The 26,966-nt window shown below is 32.7% G+C and overlaps 6 protein-coding genes across 7 annotated transcripts in view; 5 read left to right on the top strand and 1 right to left on the bottom strand.

The window, feature by feature from the left end:
- The window catches only part of LOC105125250 (bidirectional sugar transporter SWEET16-like), a 2,337-nt gene extending 747 nt beyond the window's left edge, over positions 1 to 1,590 (top strand). The window contains exons 3-7 of the mRNA XM_011025615.1: positions 145 to 352; positions 649 to 810; positions 991 to 1,110; positions 1,225 to 1,338; positions 1,372 to 1,590. Of these exons, the coding sequence (XP_011023917.1) occupies positions 145 to 352; positions 649 to 810; positions 991 to 1,110; positions 1,225 to 1,338; positions 1,372 to 1,590 (823 nt within the window). The remainder of the gene's footprint in view (positions 1 to 144; positions 353 to 648; positions 811 to 990; positions 1,111 to 1,224; positions 1,339 to 1,371) is intronic.
- Positions 1,591 to 4,094: 2,504 nt separating this feature from the next.
- LOC105125104 (uncharacterized) lies at positions 4,095 to 15,309 on the top strand. Its single transcript, XM_011025409.1, has 2 exons — positions 4,095 to 4,099; positions 14,702 to 15,309. The coding sequence occupies exon 2, from the start codon at positions 14,731 to 14,733 to the stop codon at positions 15,199 to 15,201; it is 471 nt and encodes a 156-aa protein (XP_011023711.1). The 5' UTR covers positions 4,095 to 4,099; positions 14,702 to 14,730; the 3' UTR covers positions 15,202 to 15,309.
- On the bottom strand, positions 6,501 to 9,811 carry LOC105125249 (uncharacterized). The gene is made up of 5 exons (XM_011025614.1): positions 9,764 to 9,811; positions 8,161 to 9,697; positions 7,778 to 8,064; positions 7,630 to 7,692; positions 6,501 to 7,261 (listed from the first exon to the last, which is right to left on the bottom strand). Exons 1-5 carry the CDS (start codon positions 9,809 to 9,811, stop codon positions 6,632 to 6,634), a joined length of 2,565 nt encoding a protein of 854 aa, XP_011023916.1. The 3' UTR covers positions 6,501 to 6,631.
- Positions 12,549 to 13,931, top strand: LOC105125103 (fasciclin-like arabinogalactan protein 12). 2 transcript variants are annotated; one of them, XR_842181.1, is made up of 2 exons: positions 12,549 to 13,532; positions 13,913 to 13,931. XR_842181.1 is itself a non-coding variant. In XM_011025407.1 (1 exon), the coding sequence occupies exon 1, from the start codon at positions 12,666 to 12,668 to the stop codon at positions 13,464 to 13,466; it is 801 nt and encodes a 266-aa protein (XP_011023709.1). In that variant the 5' UTR covers positions 12,549 to 12,665; the 3' UTR covers positions 13,467 to 13,578. The 2 variants fall into 2 exon arrangements, 1 of the variants encoding a protein (XP_011023709.1); XM_011025407.1 differs by lacking the exon at positions 13,913 to 13,931 and having other exon boundaries at positions 12,549 to 13,578.
- Positions 15,310 to 18,856: 3,547 nt separating the features above from the next.
- LOC105125105 (bidirectional sugar transporter SWEET17-like) lies at positions 18,857 to 20,750 on the top strand. Its single transcript, XM_011025410.1, has 6 exons — positions 18,857 to 19,174; positions 19,283 to 19,319; positions 19,426 to 19,639; positions 19,749 to 19,910; positions 20,170 to 20,289; positions 20,399 to 20,750. Exons 1-6 carry the CDS (start codon positions 19,141 to 19,143, stop codon positions 20,549 to 20,551), a joined length of 720 nt encoding a protein of 239 aa, XP_011023712.1. The 5' UTR covers positions 18,857 to 19,140; the 3' UTR covers positions 20,552 to 20,750.
- A 3,616-nt stretch (positions 20,751 to 24,366) lies between these two features.
- LOC105125106 (bidirectional sugar transporter SWEET17-like) lies at positions 24,367 to 26,674 on the top strand (the record flags this gene model as incomplete). The annotated part of the gene is made up of 5 exons (XM_011025411.1): positions 24,367 to 24,399; positions 24,800 to 25,009; positions 25,238 to 25,399; positions 25,608 to 25,727; positions 26,407 to 26,674. Coding segments are annotated over 5 exons (696 nt in total), but the record flags the coding sequence as incomplete, so codon positions are not given.
- Between the last annotated feature and the right edge of the window lie 292 nt (positions 26,675 to 26,966).

Below are 26,966 nucleotides of genomic sequence, written 5' to 3'. Positions count from 1 at the left end.
GGGTGGGGTGGGGGGGAAGGCGATTTAGCATAGAGTTTGCCATTTTTATAGAAAGTCTGAAGAATAATTCGGATGAAAAACTTAACGGGGAAACTTTAGATATGGCTTATCTAATTTATAGATGGGTTTTGTGCATGATTGCAGAAAGACCTTCTGGGGAGTGGTGAAGAAGAAATCAACAGAGAATTACAAAGGGGTTCCATACATAACCACACTGCTGAGCACAAGTTTATGGACATTCTATGGACTTATCAAGCCAGATATTCTTGTTGTATCAGTGAATGGAGTTGGAGCCATCTCCCAATTCATTTATGTCACACTATTTCTCATTTATGCCCCCAAGGATACGAAGGTGACATTCATTGATGTTTCATTGTCTCTTCTATTTTCTTATTTTGCAATGTAATCCATGAACACAGGCCATTTGCTTTATCAAGAAACCTTTGGTTGCTTAATATGAACAAGCTCACTTTTATAATTATGTGAATTAATAAAAAAAAACACTAAAATCAAGATGTATGGCATTAAAAATCCTTAGTTTCCCAGTTAAACTGGAGTTTTTTTTTTTTTGCTTTATCTGTTTTGTCTTGAGCGAGGCCGGGTTCAATAATAATGACTCAAATACATGATATATTATTTATTTTTCAGGTTACGATGGCAAAGTTAGCGGCCATTTTGAATGTTGGTTTTCTTGGAGCAGTAATTGTGGTTGCTCTTCTAGCAATTCATGGAAATCTGCGAATTACCATCGTTGGAATTTTATGTGCTGCATTAACAATCGGCATGTATGCAGCTCCATTATCAGCCATGGTAAGCTTCACTAACTAGAGCTTGTAGCTAGAATTTCCTTTGAAGTAGACATATGTAATGATATTAATTGATATCTTTAAGGTTCTTGAAACTCCTTGGATTTAAAGTTCTATTGTTCTTCAAAATCATATAGCATGTTCTTGATGAACCATTTGGCTCGAATGTTATGCATTATCACAGAGAAGAGTAATAAAGACCAAGAGCGTGGAGTACATGCCATTTTTGCTCTCTTTTTTCCTGTTCCTCAATGGAGGTGTTTGGTCAGCTTATGCAGTGCTTGTCAAAGACTTCTACATTGGAGTAAGTTCTCGTAACATTTTTTTTCATTTGCCGACTCTCTGCATCTCAAAAGTATATGAAGAAAACAACTCTTGAAATGAAATCTGATGTAAAGTAATGCATGTCCAACTTCAGGTGCCTAATGCAGTTGGTTTTGTATTGGGGTCAGCTCAATTAATCCTATATTTAATTTACAAGAACAAGTCAGCATCAGCCAAAGCAATGAAGGCGATAGAAGAAGATGGCTCGGTACAAATGGTGAAAGGAAGTGTCGATATACTTGTACACAGAAATAAGGACGACGAAGATGACGGTGACGACGAGGGCAACTTGAAGAACAGAAGTCTCAGTAAGGGAAACAGCCTGCCAAAGCCATCGGTTAATAGAGAACACAGCTTACAAAAGATCACGAAGACACTCTCTTCGAGTAATTACGAGTTGCAATGTTCAAGTTGGGCTAATGAGGCTGGTATTGAGAATGGGAAACTTGACAACCCTTGATTGATGCTTTGATTTAGTCTAAAAAGATCAAGACCACATGCATGTACCTGGTTACCCTAGCACTTACTATTTTTGGTCCTTACTTTACAAAATGGGAAGGGAAGTTAACCGCATGTGTTATCAATAATCAAGGAAAAGCATATGCCTTCCGATATGTTTCCTGCGGTGTCATAATCGGTATGCTTTCCGATGGTGCCATAAGCGGTGCCTCTTTCAATGGATGCATATAATGTGGAATATGAGCTATCGTTATGGTCTGCACAATGCTTTTTCTTGACATATCTTCACTTCTTTAGACCATTTTAACTCTTCAATTTCTAACATGACATGGAAAAAACTTGTGAATCACTCGTATAAAGCAATTCAGAACAAACTAAATGCCAATGTGTCATGTACTCTTCCAAATTGAGAAACGAAAAGTGAAGGGCTTCAGTGATTGATCAAGAAGTATGTATTTACATGACATTAATAAGCATGTAGCTGAACTCGCAGTAAGGATCTTTTTTCTCAAGAGTATGTGTTCGAGCCTCTCTTTTTTGTAATAAAAAAAAGCAAGTATTTACATGGTTAACATTAGAAGTTTTTGCTGGGTTTTCTAATAGCGCAACAGAAATTATCAAACAAAATTATTTAGGAGTTCATGTAAAATCCTGTTAGGTATATTTAGAGTTATTTAGTGATTTATTATCTAAAGATTTGATTATTTTCAGTTTTAAATAATTTTTTAAATGTTAAGTTGTCGTAAACCACAAGTCATTCAATTATCCAGCCTTCAACAGTAATTCACGCGAATCACCCTCAAAAAATATACTAAATTTCATATCTAACAAATAACAACAAAAAAAAGGCATAACTTACTATTTATAGGAAAATCTAAAAAAAAAACCTATAAATTAACAAAATATCAATTTATTTCCTGAATAATATCCATATATTAATTCAGGATAATTTTAGAAATTAATTCCATCAAGTCTTTACTTGATTTTTCTAGATCTAGAAATATAATCATTATATTAATTATATTCTAGTCCTTAATTTCTAAAATATATTTCAATCAAGTCATACTTAATTAAATCATTCATATTTAATTTCAAAGTATTGGTTTTTAATGAATGTGACTCATTCAATTCCTAATATGTTGACTAAAATATAAATTTTAATTAAATTAAATAATTTAATTTATTATCAATTAAATAATTAATTAATTTATATTTGACAATCAAGTGTATTGTCTGTGTCATGAGATCCCTTAAATAGTAGAAAAATCATTAGTAGTTTGACTAACATTTTAGTGACCGTTTAATTTCTCAGTGTGATTAATATATTTTCATCAATAATATTATGATTTAATATTAAAGCATAGAGTATTTATGCTATATTAAATCATGTTTGTTCTCTACATAGTAATAATTGATCATTTAAATAAGATTTGAAACTATTTTCCAATCTTATTTCATTTTGACCAAGAATTTCTCAGTTAATACTTTTTAAGAATAGATTAAATATTTTTTCTAATTCATCTAGGATGATAAATATTTTCTTGATTACTCTAGTACTTTTATATAGTTCATATTATATTTAATGTTTGTTATTTCATTACATCGATTAAAATAACATGTAATGGAATCAAAGCATAATATTCTTTATATAAAATAACTTAGTGATCTCAAGTCTAAGAATCATTTACACAATCGTTGCATGAGTCTTTTCATAAACATAAGTGATCTCTTTATATGAAATTCTCATGCGGGTCAGTTCAATATATATATCTTATAGCAAGCACCTAATATTAGTTTTAGGTATTCTTTATATCTCAACTTTTGAGAATAATTGTTTTATTTCATAAAAGAAATAACATAATATTTACAAGTCTTTACAATTTTAATGAATATCTAGTATTTAAGAGAGTATCGATTAGAAATATTTTAAAAACAATGCTTAGATGAAAGAGGAATCTCATAATTTTCTTAACTCTAAATTCATCAATCTAATATTATATAAATATATTAAAGATAAACTAAGTTTTTATTAATAATAAATATATATTTAGATGAATATAATAATACTATATGTAGCATGGCATTTTAAATTAACATTCTTGAAAACAAGGAAATCAAACATTTCAATGGAGCAAAACTTGCCTGGCATCCCTCAATGTTGCAATGGTGGTTACATTGAATTTACATGTTTTACCCTGCCATTTGAAACAGTTATACTCAAATTTCTTTATTTTTTTAATGTTTGTTCTTCAAATCATCCATTTTCTGCTTTCCCTCTTCAACAATTTCTGCAGCCGAAGCTTTCTGAGAAACCACTGATTCCTTCATTTCCATTAACTTTTGGATGTCCGCTTCAATTCCAGCTTCTTCAAATGTGAACTGTGACAGCTTTGATTCCTCTAATTGTAATGCTAGTTTCTGATTTTCTTTGTGAAAATTTTCAATTTCAGATTGAGCAGATTCTTTTGAAGACCCCATAAAAGAAATCCTGTCGTTGAGTTCAGCGAGAAGTTGCTTCATTCTCGCAGAATCAGGGTTCTTATGTCATCCCCCGAATAATGACAGATCAGAATGTCGACAGTTCTCTCCATGTCACTCAGTTGAGTAATATTGTCTAAATTGGACGCTATTAATTATTCATATATCTTCAAAGCTTCTTCCATTGCTGTTCAGTATTTACAGCTCTGTTGACAAGTGATGTCCCTTTCTGCAATGGCACCCTGCAAAAGAACTACATAAGAATATTCTAACAGCGAAAAGGGACCCAAGGAAAGAGAGTATATGATGCTCAGAAAGAAGATGATATCATGTAGAGTTCATCTCAGAGTGGCAATAGCATGGATTGAAGAAATAACGGATAACATTCAACACTGTTCACAAATCCAGCAAACCTTGCTATGAAATAGACTGAACTTCACAGTGTGAAGTGGAATGGAAGATAATATAGCTAAAGATCTACAGTTCCTCCTCGTACGGTCGTAAGGATATCTATAGGATCTCGCCAGGTGACAAACAATAAATCTTGTTTTCAACTCATTAGTCTTCAGCTTCTGGGTCTCAAATTTCTTTAGTTTTCTATTGTTAGTTTCAGTCTCCTTGTGATTCTAGGAGTTGCTTTTTAAGTCCTGCCACTGTTGTATATGTTTGTTTGATTCTTCATTTATGCTGGAGTACCCATTACTTAACACGAAAGACATGGTTTTGATGCTTGGGCACTAGAAATCTGGTGGGAAAAATGAAGGAATTTTTTACAAATAGCCCAAGACTGACATGGAAATGAAAGGGGTTCATGGGTATGGATATCCAAGTCCAAGCTGCATGCTTGTATTTTGAAATGATCCCAAATTCCTAAAGATTTTGATGTTTTGGTGATTATGAAATTTATTCATTTTCCAAAAAGAAACTGATTGAAAAATGGAGCTTCAAAGGATGGCTGCTGTCCCATTATTGCATCATCTATCGAACGTGAAGCATTATCACAAGCTAATGGAGTTCTATGGGGCTGTCAGGACTGGGTTTTTTATAATTTTTTGAAAATATAGTTGTAGTGGTTTTTTAAAATATTTTTTATTTATAAATATATTAAAATAATATTTTTTATTAAAAATTATTTTTGATATTAACATATTATAATAATAAAACATTAAAAAAGATATTAATTTAAATTTTTTAAAAATTTTAAAATATTTACAAAACATAAAAAGAAAGAATGATATCATTCTCATGACAGTATACAAATTAATTTTATTAATCTTCCACCAACCATCCTTTTTCAAGGAAGAAGTTACTGAAACATCACATCCCTCCCTCATTGATGGCCCATGTAATTTGTTTTTCTTTCCTCTTGACTTGATGGCTCCTTCTTTACTACATACCATGCTGACAGTACATATTCCACCCTTGTTCTTATCCTTTCTTGAAGTTCTGGTTCTCCATTGAAACCCAACAACCTTTGCATAAGATTTCAAATGCGGCACCAGTGCTCGCAAACTACAGAAAACCTGCCCATCATACGGTGATTGTTTTAAAGGATTTTCAGTTCCGTTAGGCAAAGATGAGTGACCGGCTTCTTCTTTTTCTTTCCCCTCCTCCTCATCTTCCTCCACACCCGACCCATCATTTGACGTTGATAGTACTGTCGCTCAAGGAATGGGGTAGCATTCAGACCAATCTCATGACAGTGTTGCAAATAAACTTTGTTGATCCTCCACCAACCATCCATGTGCAAGCTAGAAGTAATCCCCATATCACAACCCACCCTCAGAGAATTTGACCTTTTTCCCCGAGACTTGGCAGTGCCCTCTTTACTACATACTACGCGGACACCGCATATTCACCATTCTTATCCTCTCTTGAAGTTCTGGTTCTCCATTGAAATCCAGCAACCTTCGCATAAGAACGCAAATTCTGAAGCAGTACATGTAAATTGTAAACTACCGATAGCCTGTCCATCAAAAGGTGGTTCCATTAGAGTACAATCTGCTTCCTTTTCTTTCTCCTCCTCCTCATGACCTTATCTCTGCTTCTAAAGAAATGGGATTAGAATAATATTATATTGGATTAACTCAGGTTAACATGACCTGAAATTTAATCTTTTCTCCTCCTCCTCATGACCTTATCTCTGCTTCGAAAGAAATAGAATTAGAATAATATTATATTATATTGAATTAACTCAATTAACCTGTGTGACCTGAAATTTAATCTCAGATTTGTACTGACCTGAGATTTGTGCTGGATCATGTTTAATAAGTTTGTTTATGATCCTTGCATGCAACAGCTAGCATTCTCAAGAATGATGTGATCAAAACAGCACACCAATTAATATTACCAAAGAAGCTGAAAAAAATACGAAAAAACAAAAAGCACATGAATACAACAAATATCAAGAGAAAAAAAAGTAGAGCAGCAACAGGGCAAGTAAAAACCTACATTACATGTCATTCCACTTTGAGAAATATAACGTTGAATGTTGTTTTGTTTGACAAGGCAAGGACTACAAGGTTCACAGTTACATGTATTTGCTAAACGAAAAGAATAAAAAATCATTTGAACAAAACCCTTTTGGCGTCCATCAAAGTCGCGTTAATGGTTGCATTTACTTTACTCATTTCATTTCTCTTTTGGAAACAACTGTACTCTGCCTTCTTGATGCTTTCCTCTATGTTCTTGAGCTCTTCCATTTTCTGCTTTCTCCTCTCAGCCCTCTCAGTTGCCGAGGCTTTCTGAGAAAGAACTGATGCTTTCTTTGCCATTAGTTTTTGGATTTCTAGTTCAAGTATAGCTTCTTCAATTGTGAGCTCTGACAGACATGATTCGTCAGCTTGTAATGCCAATTTCTCTTGGTTTAGCTTAGCTGGCAGATCAGGATTTTGTTTGTGAAGAGACTCGCATTCAGATTCCGCAGATTTGATTGAAGCCAAGAGAGATGGGATCTTATTTTTTAGGCCAGTCAGTTGTTTCCTTAGATCTCCCAGAATGGGGGTCTCTAACGCATCACCTGAATGATGATAGATTGCGTCAACAGTTCTCTCCATGTTGTTCAATTGATCACTCACGTAAATGGACTCTATTGACATGTCCATGTACTGTTTAAGCTTCTTTCTCTGTTGTTCAACATTCACAGCTGGGCCATGGTTCTGTTGAGGAGTGAAGTCACCTTCTCCAATGGCATCCTGCAAAAGAAATACATAAGATTCTAACAGCAAAGCAAAGTGCTTTGGATCAAGACAGTAGGGACTATGAGTTCTGGATAATCTGGGACTACAAATGAATCAGGAGTAGAAAATGCCCATCTGTTTGTCTTTGATCACCATGGTGCTCTTACATTTATCAGGTGCAGATGGAAAGAAATAACAGAGAGAATTCAACTTCAACGGTGGTCAGACACCAGATAATCTACAAATTGCTACATAGTGAAGTGCTGCCTCCGACGGAAAGCTTAGGCTTTCTCAGTTAATACTCAAGATAATTTGTATCTCAAATTGTTCTCCAAAGCTTATGCTGTTTCTCTCATTCATTCTTTTCAAAAAAATAAAGATACCTGATCATGCTCAGTGTTTACGGGATCTTCAGAGGATGGATACTCTTCTAATGTCATGTCATTCTATCAAGGCAAAATCAAATTTCAAGTTCAGTTTCCAAATCACTTCATCATGGACAAAAATGGCTAAGTTGAAAGAAATGTTTACTTCATCAGCAGAGGGCTTCTGATGTCGTAACTTTGTCAAAGGCATATCAACATCATCATCATCATCATCTTCTTCTTCTTCTTCTTCTTCTTCTTCTTCATCTTTTGATGATGATGATTCTTCGCCATCTTCTACTTCTTTTCCTTTTCCTTCTTTATTAGAAGGCAGATCTTCTGATGATGACGATGATGATTCTTCCTCTACTACTACTTCTACTTTTCCTCCACCTCTTCCTTCGGGGAATGGTTCTAAAAGAGCTGAAACCATTCTTGCTCTACGTTTTGGAGCTGTCCACATAAATTATCATACCAACACTAACAGTTGAGTAACAGAACTCTAAAATGTACTTGAAAAGAGAAGAGGGGAGGGGAGCTGTAAGATACCTCTTTGCAACTTCTGAGTACGTGTTGCACGGCGTTTCTTATGCATCTTCCTGGGACCATTGCCAAACTTGGAAACAAAATGTTTCTTTGCCTCAGAGACATATGAAGCAACATTTGCCCAGCACCATAACCACCAAAAATCAAAGGCATGATCTGAAGATGGGAACCAATGAATCTGATGTACCTGTGACATCGCAGACTTTCTGATGAAATAGTCCTTCTCTGCATGCTTAAGAACATTAGCAGCCACAGTGTTCCTAGAATGCCAAGGCTGGTTGATAGTTTGGTAGAAAGGGACAGGAACTGATTGGAGGTGTCCAAGTTGCCTAGCAAACTGATTTGGGGAGTAAGGTTCAAGGAAAAATGAAGGAGGACTAAAATATGCTGGTAAATCTCGAGCAATGAGAACTGCTTTCCAGGCATCCTTTTCATCTCTAGTGTGTTTCTGATGAAGCGTGAAAGCACGGAACCAGTCAGCACCAAATTCCCTTTTAAGAAATGGGTTCCATTCCTCTCCTTGGCGTTTCCTTTTGCTGTCAGTCAAATAGTCGAAACATTCCCCGAAAGTTTTCTCGTAATGAACCTGGCTGAAAATTATGTAATCCCCATATGAGTATATGCCATTAAATTTTTGTTGCCTTGAGCTTTGAAGATGTGTAGATATACTACTAGCTGCAATAGGATTAAAATAAGCCTGCGCCCATAGCACCACCAGCCATAGAGGCCCACTCACATGTTCACTGAAATCTGATCTGAGAATGTTGCCTAGGCAATTATAGGCAAGGCCAAGAAGAAAAGGGGCAAGCGCTATTGGACCCTTTGCATGAAAGATGGTCTCAGCCACACATTGAAAGCCCTTCAGAACCATGACTGAGCGATTGCAAACAACAAACTTGCATATCCAGTACAAGTAGAAAGCCATTTCCTCTTGTTCTTTATCTCTGAGCGACATAGCTCTAGTCACAAAATTGCCGTAACTAGATACACCAATCCCTAGATAAGTGTTCTTTACATCTGGCGGGTCAGTCCCTAATGTAGATAACTCAATGCCAACTGGGGAACAACTGGTGATTGCGACCACATCCTCCATTGTTATTCCCATCGGACCTTCAGGGAGGAGGAAAGCATTGCAACTTTTGTCCCAAAAGCACATGAGTGCAGACATGAGAGGACTGTCAAAGGAAATGAGACGTGTAGACAGCATAATCGCTTCATAAATACGGAGGTCGCGCCATTTCTGTTCAAGTCTCTTTTCCAACTTCTTAACCCAATTACAGTAAGTTTCGTCTGGTAGATGCCATCCAACAATTGGGCTGGAATTTTTGCACCAGCTCTGCCACGAAACCAAACTTGAGAAATTCTGCACCAGAATTTTGGCTTTCTCGGAAGGGTAATATTTAGACAACCTTGCAGCTACAGGTTTGTTATCTTCTTCAACAGATGATGATGAATCAAAACACGGACCAAGCTTGTAGCACCGAGCCGAACCCGAACCCAAACTCAATGAAGTTGCTGTGTCATGTGATTCATAAGCCTGCTAAACCTCAAGATTAACAGCACCTGAAACCAGTGCCAATTCCTGAATTTCACCGCAATCACCTACTAGGCTAGGTACTGTACAAATCCTTGAAATCTTTGAATTATTAACCATAATTCAGCTCGCACCCTTCTTCCCCCTTTGTACGGCAAGAAAAGAATCCGCTAAAATCACATCAAAATACGCTTCACTTGGAGTTACTAATACTATTCTTGCTGAAATCAAGCCTGCTGTAATAAATAATTGATGCTACCAAAACAAAATCCCAATTTCATCTATGATTCCAATTCTTATTTTCTACGAAGAAAAAGAGATTCCCTCTTCAATATCTCAAGTTCTTAAGTGAACCAAACTTATAGCAAATTAATATGGGAAATCAGTAATCTATAAACCAGTGTGATAATCATTAAAGAAAAGGAAGAGAGAAGATGCTTGACCTGGAATCGTGGAGATGGCTGGTCAGCTAGATGAAGGAGTAACACAGGTATAGGCAAATGCAGTGCAGCATTAAAGGGCACTTCTTGCTGAAAAAGTAGAGTATAGAAGTGAAGAAGAAGGGGAGACTTGCTAGGGGTTGGGGGTTAGATTTTACAGACCCTATTAAGTGGAGAAAGAGTAATCGTCGGGAGTGGAGAAAGACTCCACCTTTTTCACCAAGTCGGGCAAAACCCCGTGGGACCATGATATGCCAAGATAATTTCCTTCCCACTTATTTTTCGAAGTAATATCAACAAATTCAGCGGTGTTTAAAAAAAGTTTGCTGATTTATAATATTTGTATATTTTAACTCTATTTAATCCATTAAAATAAAATAATATATATGATATAGATAATAATAAATAAAAAAACTAAGGAAAAAATATTATTGATCAAATAACATGTCAGAATTTCATGATATTTTTAAAAATTAACAATATAAACCTAACTAGTAAACATCTATAATATTCACACAAAAATTTAGCGAAGCTCATTATATTCAGTTCACTCAAATATAAAAATAAATATCTTATTTATAATTTGTAAAATATTAAAAATTAAATTAAATATAATTATAACTCAAATTCAAGCCAGCTATATCAATAAACTTCCCTAATTTTCATACAAAACTGTCTACACTAATTCAATATTAAGACAAATGGTTACAAAATATTTTAGTTAAAATGTTTTTATATTATTTTTAAAATATATATTTTATATATATAATCGAGCTTTCCAGCTCATTTTATTCCGTTGACAAATCAAGATCAGGGTGCACGTTAAAAAGCTGCCGGTTTATATATATATATATATATATATAAGATGCGATAAGATCGGATAATTTTAAATCATCCAAGAAAAAACTAATATTTAACTAATTATATGTATATATTAAAATCCATTATAGCGATATGAAAGATATATTCTTAATATTTTATAAAAAAAAAATCTTAATTGACTCACAAACTGCTTTAAAAATATCTCTTATCATTAATTATACAAAAAAAAAACTAATTTGTAATTGATGTTTGCATGCTATAAATATTGTTCAATCATGCTCATATTTTAAATTATAAGTGCAATAAAAAATATTTAACAAGCACGTCTTAGATAGGACTATAAGTATATTATATATTATAATATAAATTATACATATAAAATAAGAAATAGGATTTATATCATTATTGAAAAACATTTCATGATAGTAAAAATATATTATAATTACATAACTGGTAAGAAAATAACAACGTATATTCAAACTGACTGCACCATTATTCAATTTAATTACTTTTGGTTTTTTCAATTGACTCCATTTTGACTCGGTGAAGGAAGCAACAAAGAGCAAGATTATTGTACCAAATCCACCATATGTGCATCATAGGACTTGTCAACTTAGAAAAGAGATTGTGTAAATAATCTCAATCCAGTACTAAAATTACATAAATTCAATCAAGAGTTTCAAAATTAAAATGATTTGGACTCAAATTAGGAAAATTAGAAAGTTGGAGGGCTTACAAATTCAGTTATGTAGACAACTTAACTGATGAAAAATCAAACTTAAAACTTTTTGAAAATAACATCAGGTGCAAATGCACTGAACTAGTTAAGGTACCGAGATAGTCTTTAGTGTTATTAAAAGTGAAGTAGCATATTGGATCAATTTTATTTTATTATTTAATATTAATTTTTTTAATTTTTTTTAGATTCAGCTAGTTAACTTGGAATAACTTATCTTTTGTTATCTAGCTAAGTTATATATTTATTCTGCTAACCGAGGTTGATTAGTGTTAATTATTTATTTTTTAATTAAATTTTAATTTTTTATATTTAATTTATTGAAAATTAAATGATATTATTTTTTATTTTTTAATAAAAAAATTTTATTTAATTTATTGTGTTCGTTTTTTCTATTCATTTGCTATAATTGTTTATTTTGTTATTTAATTAAAATAAAATCAATTTATTTTACTAGAGTTGTAATCCCAGTCGTAAATAATTTATTTAAAAAAAAAAACTTTTGACACCATAACATCATTTTTTTATTAAAAAATAATATGGTATTTACCAAAAATGCAAGTGAATGTTGCGCTCTCTTCAGCTACCATGTCTCTGAAGGCTCTATCAATCATAAAACTATTCTTCCTGTTGATGCTGAGAGCTATAATTTTGAAAATCATTGAGATCTTCATTTTGCTGTCGCACCCACTTGAAATCGCTTCCTGCTTTTCCAAGCAAACTAGTTAATTGCTGCAGCATTGTTAAATTTCCCTCTCCATTGACAGGACCCTCCAGCTTTTGAAGTAAGATAAGGTACTACATAATAACCTAGTTTGGAACTAGAATTGCACATTAAACCTAACTTGATCCTCTTCCCACCACTATAAAAACCTCACTCTATCCCTTCCTTACACACATCAACACTTCAACGATCGATGGAGCTTAATTTACATTGGTATTTTAGTATTGTTTCAAGATATCAGAGAATATAAAGATGAAGCAACAGTTCTACTCACTCTTCTCCTTTTCATTTTTCCTCCTTTTCCTCTATTGTACCACTACCTTTGCTCAGACGTCACCAGCAGCAACCCCAGCACAGGCACCAGCTGTAGTTGTCGCACAACCTCCAGCTGCAACCCCGACACAGGCAGCTCAACCACACGGCATTACAAACGTCACCAAGATCCTTGAGAAGGCTGGCCATTTCACGATCTTTATTCGCCTTTTGAGATCCACCCAAGAGGAAAACCACTTATTCTCCGCACTCAATGATTCAAGCTCTGGTGTAACCATCTTTGCACCAACTGATAGCGCATTTTCGGAACTCAAATCAGGAACTCTCAACACTCTAAGTGATGGAGACAAGTCTGAGTTGGTGAAGTTCCATGTAGTTCCTACATTCTTATCGACCTCCCAGTTCCAGACCGTGAGTAACCCTCTCGGAACATGGGCTGGAACAGGTAATAGGTTACCACTTAATGTCACAAGTTATCCAAACTCAGTGAACATAACCACAGGACTTACAAATACCAGTTTATCCGGCACGGTATACACTGACAACCAGCTAGCCATTTATAAGATTGAGAAGGTGCTCCTTCCTAAGGACATTTTTGCGTCAAAGGCTCCAGCTCCAGCACCGGTGGCACCTGCACCAGAAAAGCCTACAAAGGCAGTTCCTGCAGCAACCGTAGAGAGTCCCGTGGCTCCTGTGGATATATCTGGTGCACTTATGTTCACACGAAATCAAGTGGTGGGATCAGTTGGCATAGTTGCCGCAGCAATGTTTGCTCTGTAATGTAAAAGGTTCTGAATCTTGATGAGATGATATTTGTTGGGGTTGGGTCTGGTTTTTATGTTTTATTTTTCTGAGCTGTATATATTGAATCTGTTGAATAATTCCGATTTTATATTGAATCCAGTTTTTAATTATTCTTTGAGTTTATGATTAAAATTGAGCTTTATATAAGATTTTATTTAATTTTTCTTGTTTATTTTAAAATTTTAGCAATGTGATATTTTTAACTGGATTTATTTTTTAAAAATATATTTTATAAATATTAAAGAAAGTAAAAATAATATATCTATATTTATAATAATATTTAAAAATAAAACATGAAAAGGAAGTAAATCTAGGTAAATAGTAACATCTTCGAGTACATAAATCAACAACCACACATATATTCACACATCAGTCACAACATATCATCAAATTAACCATTGATAATTTATTTTATTTTTTATTTCAACCCTTAACTATAATGTATTTTGATTGACATCTTTTATATTATATTATATCCAATATAATCATTAAATATCATATGTACATCACATGCTTTTTTTTAAAATGAAAAAAGAATCATTAAAGAATATAAATTACCGATGGCTAATTTGATTATGATTTTTCTACGTTGTAAATTATGTTTTTATCACAATATTATTAATGGAGGTTGATTTTGAAAAAATTTAACCAATTTTTTTATAATACTTTGATATTTTACAAGAAAACACATTCAACTCACATAATGTTATTTGATGGGAAAAAATATAACATAAAAAAATTAAATCAAAACACCTTATATTTTGAAGGTTAATTTAAAAAAAAATTCTTCAATTTGAAGGTTAAATTTTTCTTAAAAATATATTTCAGAGAGTGTCCATTAAAAAACTTTAAATTTAGAGAAACTTTGCACAGATTAGCTCATAAAAAATATCTATAACTTTCCAATCAAGATTACATATCATATTAATAATAATGAACTCCAAATTTCACTAGCAGGAAAAAAAGAAAATGTAACAAGAAATCAGTAATTGGAGGACTGAATCAAGAGACTATACAAAGTTGGGGGACTAATAAGGAGGTTTGCCGAGAAGAAAGACTGACACAACAACACATGGCAACAGAAGCAGAACACCAAGTGCTTGAACCTTCTAGCTCCTCCTTGAACCATTTAGGCATTCATCATCTTTCTAGCTCCTTCTAGAATCCAAGAGGAGATTAAACCCTTCTCTATATAAGAAGACCATTCACAGCAAGAAACACCATACACACAAGAAGCAAGATGAATGTCATTGACGACAAGAAGGACACAGTGGTGATAAAGACAGTGAGCCGAGATGAAGAAGGAAAGAAGAAGGTCGAGAAAGCCGAGCTGAAGACACACAACATAGACACCACTAAGTACGTGGAGAAGAAACTGATGGACAAAGGGGTGATGCGCATGGAAAGGCACCCTGTAGATGGGAAAGGTGGGATAGGCAGGCCGCCACCCAAGTCAGGCCACGGAGGGAAATTCACATGGGAAGGACCGTATGATGAGGCGGAGATCGAGCTGGAAGCTGCAGCACCGCCTGCTATAGATGAGAAGGATCCCAACTATGTAGATGAGGTGGTGGAAGAGAAGATTGTGAAGGGCGAAGAGAAGGATGTGGCTGGTGTGGTTGTTGGAGAAATTGAGGTGGCTAAGGCTGCTGAAGGAAGGCATGGTGTCGCTAGGGTTGAGGTTGACCCTCGTCTGGTAATTGATGATTAAGGATGCACTGTTTTGTTAATTTTGAGAAATGTAAGGACGTTGTTATAAGATAAATAACTAATTATGTGAAATATTAATTAAGGGGTGCTGTTTTGTAATTTTCGTCAATTAGCTTTTGCCTGTGTTGATTAATTCTTAATTTGGTTTAAGGATTAATGTTTATTTTTTTGGCACTTCTATTTATTTTTTTTTTTGTGTTTTAGAAAATTAATATTTTATAAATAAAAATTAAATTTTATTAATATTAATTAATATTTTTTTAAGTGTTTTATCAAATAAACTTTATTAAAAATACGATGAGGTGGATTATTTTATATAAAATAAATAAATAACAGTTTTTATAAATTGAAAGTAAGTTGTTTTAGTTTTATAATATACAATTAATGTAATTATATGTGAAGCTTAATAGAAGTAATTTTCTTATAATTAAGTAAAAAGCAGAATTTTAATAACAAACGATATCTACAAACCAGATACGAGAGATCTCTTGTTTCTCCATGAACATTTCATTTAGCAAAGAATCAAGAAAGCTGATAAAGGAGGTGCAAGCAAAACAGAGGGTGAAAGAACATGTCGATAAATCTGTCTACAAGAATCATATGAAAGTGCCAGTTTAACTAGCCAACAAGTGAAAGAATGCCTGTGCACAATATATGTTCTTTTCAATGTTGTTTTCGGTTTCATCTACTGTCCCAGCAATGCAACAGCAACAGCACATAGATTACCTGAATTTCATTGATTGATCAACAGCCATGTTCTGTAAGCTCACATTACAAGTCTTAGGAAAAGGGAAATGAAAGATTTCACTTGAATGAAACCCTCTTGGCATTCATGGAAGTGGCTCTCACTTGACACGCATCTCTTTCTGCCATTTGAAACAAATGTGCTCATCCTTTTCGACTTTCCCATCTGTGTTCTTCATCCCTCCCATTTTCTGCTTTGTCTTGTCAGCATTCTTTTCATTCAAAGTAATCTTAAAAACAGCCGATTCTTGTTTTGCAGTTAGCGTTTCAATCTCCGTTTGGAGACTTCTTTCTTCGCAACTGAACTCTGAAAGATTCGATCCTTCATCTCGTATATTTAATTTCTCCTGGTTTAACATTGCTATGAAGTCAGGATTTTGTCTGCAAAGAGGATCTAGTTAAGCATCAGCAGGATTTATGGAATCCGTGAGAGAATGGATCTTATCCTGGAGACTAACTAGTTATTTCCTCAGATCTCTTAGAACTGGGGCCGCTAAGGCATCCCTTGAAAATAATAAAGAGTGCCAACAGCTTTCTCCATGTTACTCTATTCATTATCCTTTAAAATAGACTCTACAGACATATCCAAATATCTTTTCAGTGTCTTTCTGCACTGTTCAACATCTGTAGGGACTGCTTCATGTGGTGCCCCTTTCTTTAACGGCATCCTGCAAAAGAACATCATCAGAACAAGATTTTAAAGCAAACCAAAATACCCTGTCACACTATCAGGAATGTTACGAACAAAAGTTCCTAGGATGTTAAGAGGAGTATGAGGACCGCATATATCAATTTCCTTGGGCTAAAATGATTATAGAAATGACATCTTTTTGTTATATACGGTTCGCACAATGTGATGGTGTGATGGTGGGACCATTATATTGATTGTTATGGTAGTATCTTGAAATTAAAAACCTACTATTTACTATAGGCGATTGCAGTGAATTAATTAGAGCAAATATAATAGAGAATACAGGGGGAAAAAAAGTTGGGGCAGCTGAACTGTCTATTTTTATTTTTTTTGAGCTTGTTAATTATTTGATCGAGTTGAGATTTGAAGAGCAATTTTTAGATATATTATTTTTATTTTAAACAATTAGATTAAAGATTAATGGTGTAAATAATTATTTTGGTAGAAAACAAGATTGTTAATATTGTAAGTTTTTTTTAAAGAAATTCCAAGAATAAGTTGTTCTTAATGATATATATGTTGTAGTTTTTAGTTGAATTATAAACTCATTATTTATTGATAGTGAAAGTTTTTAGATAGATTATGATCTTATGGTTTTTTTCGTATCATATTTTCTATGTAAACATTTTAGTATTGATTTGTGTAATTATTGTATTATATTTATTGATTATTTGATTCTAATTTTAATTACATAAAAAAATAAAACTTATAAATTATGGATTGATACGAGTAAATTAACATATTTATTCCTTGTTTCCAACACTTTTCATTTTGCTCTCTTTGGATTCCTAAGATGATCATACATTTACCATGCATGTGATGGAAGAAATAACTTATTGCATGCAACTAACAATGCGTTGGGAATTTCCACGAATGATTCTTCTATGAAATAATCAAATGGAAGACATGCTGATAAATTCCTACTACATTTTTTAGAGATAAGGATATTTGTAGGATCTATTTAACCGATGGAATAAATTTCCTTTGCAGTTCGTTAGATTTTAGTTTTCTGCAGTCTCTTTGTAAGGGTCCAGGACGTCCTTGTGTCCTAGCTTTGTGAGAAAATGATTCACATATTTTGAAGGAACAAAGCATCAGAAAATTAACCTTCAATGTCGTGCCTGTTAAAAGGAAGTTTCAAAGGATGGATCCCTCTTCCATGATTGCACCATTCAGTCAAGGCAATAAGAATTTAAAACTCAGCTTCCGAGTTAGTAAATGGAGTTTAAGGCCAAGTTGAACGAATACAGCGATTGCCTCACATGTAACAGATTTACGAGGTTGATCCTTCTTGTTCTACAACTACCATTTTTTGTTCTTCCTCCTTTTCTTGCTCCTCCTCTTCTTCCTCTTCCTCTGCTTCGCTTTCACTGCCTTCCTCTGCTTCTTCCTCCTCCTCCTCTTCTTCTGATGCATATCCTTCCACGTCAACAGAAACGCTTCTCCTTCTGCGCTTCATATATCGGTCTGTTGGTAAACGATCAAAAATATTAATGCTTGAATGGTGGAAAAGGGAGTAAAACAATAAGCTCTCTCTGCAATTGTTGCGGTAGTACCCCCAGCTCGTCTCTTATAGGTCTGTTTGGGAGCACTCGAAATCTGAAAACAAGTTTGCCCTAAATCTTTGAAAGATTCAAATACACAATCTTTAATTGCAGCTCTCTCTGCAATTAAAAATATTTTTTTAATTAAAAATATATTAAAATAATATATTTTAATTTTTAATGTCTGCATATTAAAAAAAAAAGTAAAAATATATTAACGTAATATTTTTACAAATAAAAAACAGACTCAGTCTCTTAAATTTAATGTTATGGCTGCATCGATCTTCTTAAATATGTCCATGGAACATATAACTTGGATGTCATCTTTATTTTTATATTTTTCACTCAGAACATCTCCACCTACTTCATTAATATATGCTGGCAGCATGCAAAAAATAAAATAAAATCGTTACCACATTTGCCGCTGTCTACCGAATACATTTTCAATTACTGTCATGTACTTTGAGTGTACAATATTCAAGACACCACTAATTTCTTCAAATTCTGAGCCATATGACATCGTTTACACTTTAGACGGCATCGTTTTGTGTGCACGACTTACAGCCTCAACTCTTCATGTCCCTGCTTAAACGTTATGGCAACCATTAGATCCACATCCCCTGCAACCAGGTGTCCCTTCCTTGTCAAGGACCAGTCAGAAGAAAAGGGACCCTCAATGTGGTCGGGTCAATCACAATGAAATACCCATTTGTAGTTGATGAGTTGTATTGATATAATGATATGTACTGAGCTTGAAGGTTTATCTAATTGTGTGAATTTTCTGAAGTACCCATTTCTGTTAACATTTTTTATCCTTAGAGTTGGAGGATAAATTTGTAAAGTTCTCGAGCATCCATGAATGATGATTGAAGGCTAGCTCAAGCTAGCTATCTATCTACTCTCTTCAAAGTTCAAACCACAAAGAGACTGATCCATTACATTTATCGAAACTTTCAGCGCCATGTTTAGCATAATTGCCCTTTTTGGGATACTAGGTAAAGCTGTGGTGACCAATAATTCGAGCTTGAATATCTTCTTGTAGCTTTAGATTTATGCAACGAAAAACTCATGAACTTTGAGCTTCTTCTTTATTGTGTTTACAGGCAACATCACCACTGGTCTAGTTTACCTCTCTCCAGCGTAAGAGTTGATTGTGTGTGTGTGTGTGTGTGTGTGAAAAATCAAGATAGTTGTTTTGTAATGTAAGTTTTCCAATGAAATATTGATATGTGGAATAAACTTTCAGGAAAACGTTTTGGAGAATTGCAAGGAACAGATCAACTGAAGAGTTTGAAAGCATCCCTTACATTTGCAAGTTACTTAATGCATACCAGTGGGTCTACTATGGAATCATCAAGCCCAACAGTGTGCTTGTTGCGACGATTAATGGTTTTGGTGCTGTGGTTGAGCTTGTTTTCATCGTGATATTTCTGATGTTTGCATCCACTCAGAAAATAAGGGTAAGTTTCGATTTAAAGAATGAAGCCAGTTCCCGTGTTAATGTTCAAGAATAAATCAATATCTCTGTGTTCTTGATCTTTTTCATGGTGTTTTTGTATGTAACATTAGGTGAGGACGGCCATACTGTTTGGAGTTCTGGATTTGGTGTTTCCTGCAGTATCATTCTTGCTCATGCAGTTGATGTTACATGGACAATTAAGGATTGATATTTCAGGCATGTTTTGTGTTGTCTTCAGTATGATCACATATGGTTCACCTCTTTCAGCTATGGTAAGATCATTCATCTCCCTTATCATGCTCTCACCTCTTCCGTGTTAGAATTAATCAACTAATTAAGATTTAATCATTGTCACCAAACCTGCTTATGCTTGATGGGTCAATCCATAGACTTGTTGATATGGGATTTTTTATTATTATTATTATTAATATGGATATTCAGACCATATTTGTCTTTTTTAAATACTAAAACAATATAGTTTTAACATCTTATAATGGTGAAATTAATGTATGGTCTGCTTGAAATGTACAGAAAACAGTGGTAGCAACGAAGAGTGTGGAGTACATGCCATTACTGCTGTCGTTTTTTCTTTTCATAAATGGAGGAGTTTGGACCGTGTATGCCTTTCTTACAGACGACTATTTTATTGGAGTAAGTTAGAATCTTCCCCCGCCATCATTTAATTGACAGCATGATTGCTGTCTTCCATTAATGGAATATTAATTGGGGCTGACAGCAACATGTTTTGGACCATATGTAGATACCAAATGGAACTGGGTTTCTGCTCGGGACAGCACAGTTGATTTTATATGTCATATACATGAAGCCTAAGCCCTCCGAGAAGATATCTGATAACTTGGAGGACGGGAGTAAACATGAGCCCCTCATCCCATCTTCCAATTTGGTTTCCTAGAAAAGTCGACGATGGTGTGATGTGGGCACAACGTTGTTTTATCAAAAATATCTCGGATATTTTATTTACCTTTTTATTTTATGTATCAAAAGAAAAAAAAAAAGAGTGGAAGATTATCTTTCTCTGCCAAAAGAATTGGCCTGATTTGTGGAGTTTCATTTCTTCATGATGGATAATGAAGTTCCTTTTCTTTTTCTCATTTCCTCTCTTCTTCTTTTTTTTTTAATTTTTTTCAAATTCATCATTAAATTTTGTTAATAGTAATAGGGGTTGTCTTTTAAGCTTCAACATAACTGAATCATATCAAAATAATTTTTATATAATTTAATTTTAAATTCAAATTAGGTAAAAAATTAATTAAAAAGTTTTAATATTAATTTATTAATTATTATGAATCAATCAACCAATTAAACCAAAAATAATGCAATTTGATTATATTGTGTTTCTGATAATGCTATTTCCTCGTATCTTTTTGAATCTTTGTTAATTTGATAATTTTTTAATTTATTGTGTTAATTTTACAAAAAGAATTCCAAAACTTTTCTTAATTATTAAGAAAAAAAACCAAAAGAAATACTTTTGAGATTGTTATATTTTTTAATTTTTAAAATTTTCTCTTTCTATATTTATTTATTTTAAAATTAATATTGATGGTTTGTTTCAACAAACTCCCCGTGAGATTCTCAAGAGTGCAAAACAAATATCATTCCACTCATGCTTGATTTTGCCCAATATTATTTGGGTCTCTTGTTTTTTCAAGAAATCAAAACTCAAGGGATTATAATTGACAAATGAAAAAAAATCAATCCTTTAAAAAAATAAAAATAAAATAACAGGCTATACAGAGAGAAAGAGAAGGAAAATTGAAGAGAAATAACCGCCACCCATGAATTATAATGGAAGTGATCGTTAGACACAATTAAAGACACCAAGACCCCTTTTTGAGATTGGAAAACGCTACTCGTGCTGCCATAACACGGCGGGGCCTCCACACGTGCCAAATATTTTTTTTTTATCTTTTTTCACTTTAGTTCCTGATTGAATAAAGCCTCATCACTTGATTCTTGAATTTCATTCCACGTGATTTCTAACCCTTTTCTTTTAATTTAGTCTTTATTGATCCAAAATATCTTCAGTGTTGGCTCAAAATCACTTAGTGAAGGCCTGATCGGGAAGAAAATGAGGGCACTGACACCTTGAAATCTGTAGCTGCAGCGAATCGCAGAAAACAGAACTAGTTAATTCTATAACCTAAGCAGAACTTGGAAGTTTCAAGAGCATTTTTCAAAATTCTGCAATCTGCACCAGACTAATTGAATCACCCCACTAGTAACCTCTGCTGAAGAGGATTTGCCAGGTACAGCTTCAGCCTTCTGTTCCTTACCGCCCACAACCTATCCGAATTTTAGCACACCCAGAGAGAGAGCTTTTCTGCAAACAAAATTTCATGGACACAACATAAATGACAGCAGACAGCAAATTCCTGATATTAAAAGGAGATGCTTTTGATTTGATAGGCAAGGAACCTGACACAGAGAAAAGGTACCTTCATTGGGCATACAATGTTTCACCAACGAGTCAACAAACCGCCTTTCAACGAACCATTCAATGGAGGTGAGTGAATCAATGAATACAACGTTACTACTTCAGACAGCGTTATAGATATTATTTTTTATTTATAAAAATATTAAAATAATATTTTTTATTTTTAAAATAAAATCAATATACCAAAATAATAAAAAAAAACATAAAAAAATAATTAGAAGAGAGAATAAATTCACCTCCAAAATGTTGGGTACTCACCTGTTGATTGTTGATTGTTGATTGTGGATTGTAATGATAATTTTATTATTTTAACATAGTTTAGGTTAATGCTAGTAAAAAAAATATATATATAATGATTAGAGTTTAACTATTTTTTACCCTGTTTAAGAGTGTAATTACTATTGTTTTTAAATTAAAGTGTTTTTCATACTAAAACATATTAAAATAATATTTTTTTTATTTTTTAAAAATTATTTTTGAGATTAGTATATCAAACGATCTAAAATATACAAAAAAAAATAATTTTTAGTAAGAAAATTAAATTTTTTATAACATGGTTTGCATAGCATTCCCAAACAATATCTTATATGTGAATTTTTATTATTAAAAAAAATTATAAATCCAAATTTTGAAACAAAATATAACTAGAATGGTGACCATTAAAAAAAAACCTAGAAAACCTTTATTATGCATTAAAACATAGTTTATTATGGATTAAAATAGTACAATTATTATTTTGATCTTGCTTAAAAACACTCAAATAACATGATTCTAGGAGTATAAATGTTGTTTTTATAGGATTTATTCATCATTATCATATTAATTAGAAATAAATAAATCTTTTAATATTTTAATTATAATGCTATTTAACATTTAAATAAGTATTTTCCGTGTAATATCTTATCATGCTATTTCATTTAATTATAATGTCTATCGAGAACAATAGTGATCCATAATTAATTGCATGATTTATTTATTTATTTATTTGTAAAAATGAGTCTATATGATAATCTAGGGTACTCTTTCGTCAATTGATATACAAGGGATGAAAGTAATCATAAGTCCTAAATGATATAATTCTAAATAAAAAAAGCAAAAATGACAAAAATAATCTAGAACAACGACATTGTGAAAGAAGATCTTTAACATATTTAATATAGCTATAAATTAATATTTACCAATCACAAAACAATCCTCATATTGCAAATCCATTTTCTTCGAGAGGAGAACTCTTGAAATTGTTTTCAATTCTCCTCTCTTGATTTTGATGATTTAAATATTTTATGGAGATAATTCTTTCACCAAAGTAGAACAATTAGCTGCAAACTATTCAACGAAACATTCCCTCCAGTGGCATTCCCCTGGCAAGCAAGTACTGCTAATTTTTCACCCAAAGTTGTCGATCCTTTCCCAAATCATTGGAAAGATTCGACTGAATTCCCTTTCTCGAAGGTGATTCTCAGACTAAAGATCATAGGATCTTGTTAAATCATTTGGAAATTATGTTTGATGTCATGATTCCCTCTAGTTTTTAATTCATGTCATGTTGAAGATTTCTTAAATTACTATATCATGAAATTGCTTAAATAATTCCCACATGATCCATGTCTCTTTTTCTCTATATATAGGAAGTTTAACAAGTCAACTCATAGGTAATATTTTTCTTTTCTTTTCTTGATAAAATGTAAAAATCGGTTTTGATCAATTTAATTATGATTGAATTGGTTGAATTAACTGGTCAATAATACAAATAGTTAAATTAAAATACGACTCAAATGAGTTAAGTGGTCATACAATATGTATTTTACGATGGAGAACATTAGCACTATGCTTTTAATAAAGTCGCCATTAGACCTTTAAGAAAAGACATACAGAGACGAGATATGATTGAGTAGCACTAACTTGCATGGTGGATGAGCTCTAAAGCCACATGTAGTTCTACCTAATTTTCAAAGCTAGGCTTCATAGACTCTCCTCCAGCAAATTCTTCGTCTTCTTCTTCTTCATAATCCCTATGATCAAGCTTCATTCAACAAATTAAACCCCAAAATATATACAATCCCTTTTGACAATTACATTATTATTTCCACAGCATGGAAAGTCTCAGTTTGATTATTGGAGCACTACGTAAAAGAAAATATTGTTTTGGCTGGTTTTTGCTACTATATTTCCATTCAAAGAAAATTAACTAAATGGGTCTTTGCTAATATATATATATATATATATATATATATATATATATATATATATATGTTATTACGTACAAGTAATATTATTTCAGTGTTACTCTTTCTTTCTCCTGTGTAAGTAAATTAATCTATGCTCATCCTTATAATCCAGAATATTATGTTAAAAAATAATATAAATCATATCATAAGATCTCACCTAACAATTTAAACTTTTAGGTGAGATAGTTCTTTGACATAGTATTAGAGTCTTGATGACCAAATAGTCATGAATTCGAATCTCATCATCTCCATTTATTTAATAAAAATTAAACACAAGGTAATGTAAACCTATACAAGTTTCAAGTCTAAAGGACTTTCATTTGAAGGGATATGTGAAAAAATAATATAAATTATATCCTGAGATCTCACTTAACAACTTAAGTTGTTAGGTGAGATAATTCTTTGACATATTAATCTCTTTTCTAGCTAATAGTTGACAAATTTAGATGATCAACCTGGATTTTGAATACTTCAGGGGGTATTTCAGTGTATTTTTAAGCATCGATCGACTGAAGAATTTGAGAGCCTTCCTTACATTTGCACACTATTAAACTCTTCCATGTGGACTTACTATGGTATTATCAAGACTAGAGAGTTTCTCGTGGCCACTATAAATGGGTTTGGTGCTGTCGTTGAGATTGTTTTCTTGACATTGTTCCTTGTTTTTGCACCTCCAAGAATTAGGGTATTGATCTTTTCGAATTTTGTATTCGTCACAAAAAAAAGCTCTAGAACCGAGAGATCATTATCTCATGGATTTTCTATTCTAATACTCTACTAAGAGTTATAATTATTTATCAAATTTGTTTCTATTTAAAGAAAAGCTATTGGATCATGAATTCGTGACAATTGATGTAAAATGAATATATTATGTTGATGAATTTGCTGACCATTTATGACAAATTACCTCTAGGCAAAGACTGCCATGCTTATTGGGATTTTGGATGTAGGTTTTCTAGCAGCAGCAATATTTGTTTGCCAGTTCTTATTGCAGGGTGATATAAAGATCGATATCATAGGATTCTTGGGTGCTGGACTTAACGTAGTCATTTATGGTTCTCCTCTTGCAGCCATGGTAAGAAGCTATGCGGCCTCTTCCTCGATAGTTAATTAAAAGATTTCAATTTGAAGTTGACCTGCTTTGATCCTATTAATCCAGTGGGTCGATTCACAATTCAGTTAAAATTTATTAATTTGTTTAAAAAATTAGGTTACCAAGTCAATTTAAATTAAAACCCTGCTAAAATTTAATAATTACTGTAATATTACATGTTTGATTGCAGAAAAAAGTGGTGAGGACTAAAACTGTGGAGTCTATGCCTTTCCTTCTGTCCCCTTTCGTTTTCTTGAATGGAGGGGTGTGGACTTGCTACGCCGTGCCAAGGAAAGATTGGTTTCTGGGAGTATGTACAATGACACCATGATCATCTTCTTCTTCATGATATTTAATATTAATATATAATACAATATAACATAATATTTTATAAAGCAAATAAATAACCTTTTTCCCTTTTTTATTGAAATAGATATTTTATAGAAAATAATGTTGATTGACCACGATCAATACATGGCCCATTTCATAATCCAACTTTTTCTTCTAATTGACAAGCAATAATCGATAATCATGTTCTTTTCTTCTTTTTTTTTTATCATTTATCAATTAGGCTGCATTTAATATATATATATATATATATATATATATATATATTAGAGCTTCTGTATATTTAACTTGATTCTAGTGCTGTTAAATAAGATTTTAAAACTTTACTTTTATTTTTAAAATGTTAATATTAAATTAAGATAAATTTGTTTTATCTCTTCGGGATTTAATAAATCAAATCCATATATAATTATGTCTCTCGCAATGATTATGAATTAGAAAGTGCTTGTACATATTTTTTCAAAAATTAATCCCATCCCATCATTTTGCAAACCTGAAGATTTTTTCATATTAGATTAATGTTAAATAATAATAATAATAATAATATAGAATTAAGAATTAAGAATTAATTTAACAATCTCATATATAGTTAACCTATATATCTACTCACAAATTAATCAAGAGCTTGGGATCCTTTATAGGTGGCAAATGTGGCTGGATTTTTTCTTGGAGCAGCTCAACTAATACTTTATGCAATATATTGCAAACCCAAGTCATCAAAGAATGCAGCATCAAAGGATTCAGAGCATGGTTCACAGCATGAACACCTTCTACAATCTTCCAGCCATTTTAGAGAAAATAATGAAGGATAGAGGCCTTGCCTGTTGGTTGCATGCATATCAGTTTGGACTAGATCAGTTTGAGTTGATCAGGATTTTTATTTTTATTTTTATGGGAGAAGGGAGGATAGACAGAAATAAAATTGTTTGTTGGCATGCTTATGTACAGTTAAACCTCTATAAATCAATACTTTTAAGATTATAAAATGTATTAATTAATAATAAATATATCATTTAAACTTTAAGTTTAAGTCAGGACAAAATAGAAATGTTATTTAATAAAAGGTATTAATTTATTAAGATTATATTGTATATCAAATGATAATTAATGTAAGCCGGGTTGCATTATTTTATTTGAACTATGTTTGTTTTTACGGTCCAATTATATTTTTGAAAAATCTTAATTTTTTTGAATTTATTAA

The sequence above is a fragment of the Populus euphratica genome, unplaced genomic scaffold, assembly GCF_000495115.2.
Source record: "Populus euphratica unplaced genomic scaffold, PopEup_1.0 scaffold28.1, whole genome shotgun sequence".
Classification (NCBI taxonomy): domain Eukaryota; kingdom Viridiplantae; phylum Streptophyta; class Magnoliopsida; order Malpighiales; family Salicaceae; genus Populus; species Populus euphratica.
This window is presented reverse-complemented; position numbering and strand designations above follow the sequence as displayed.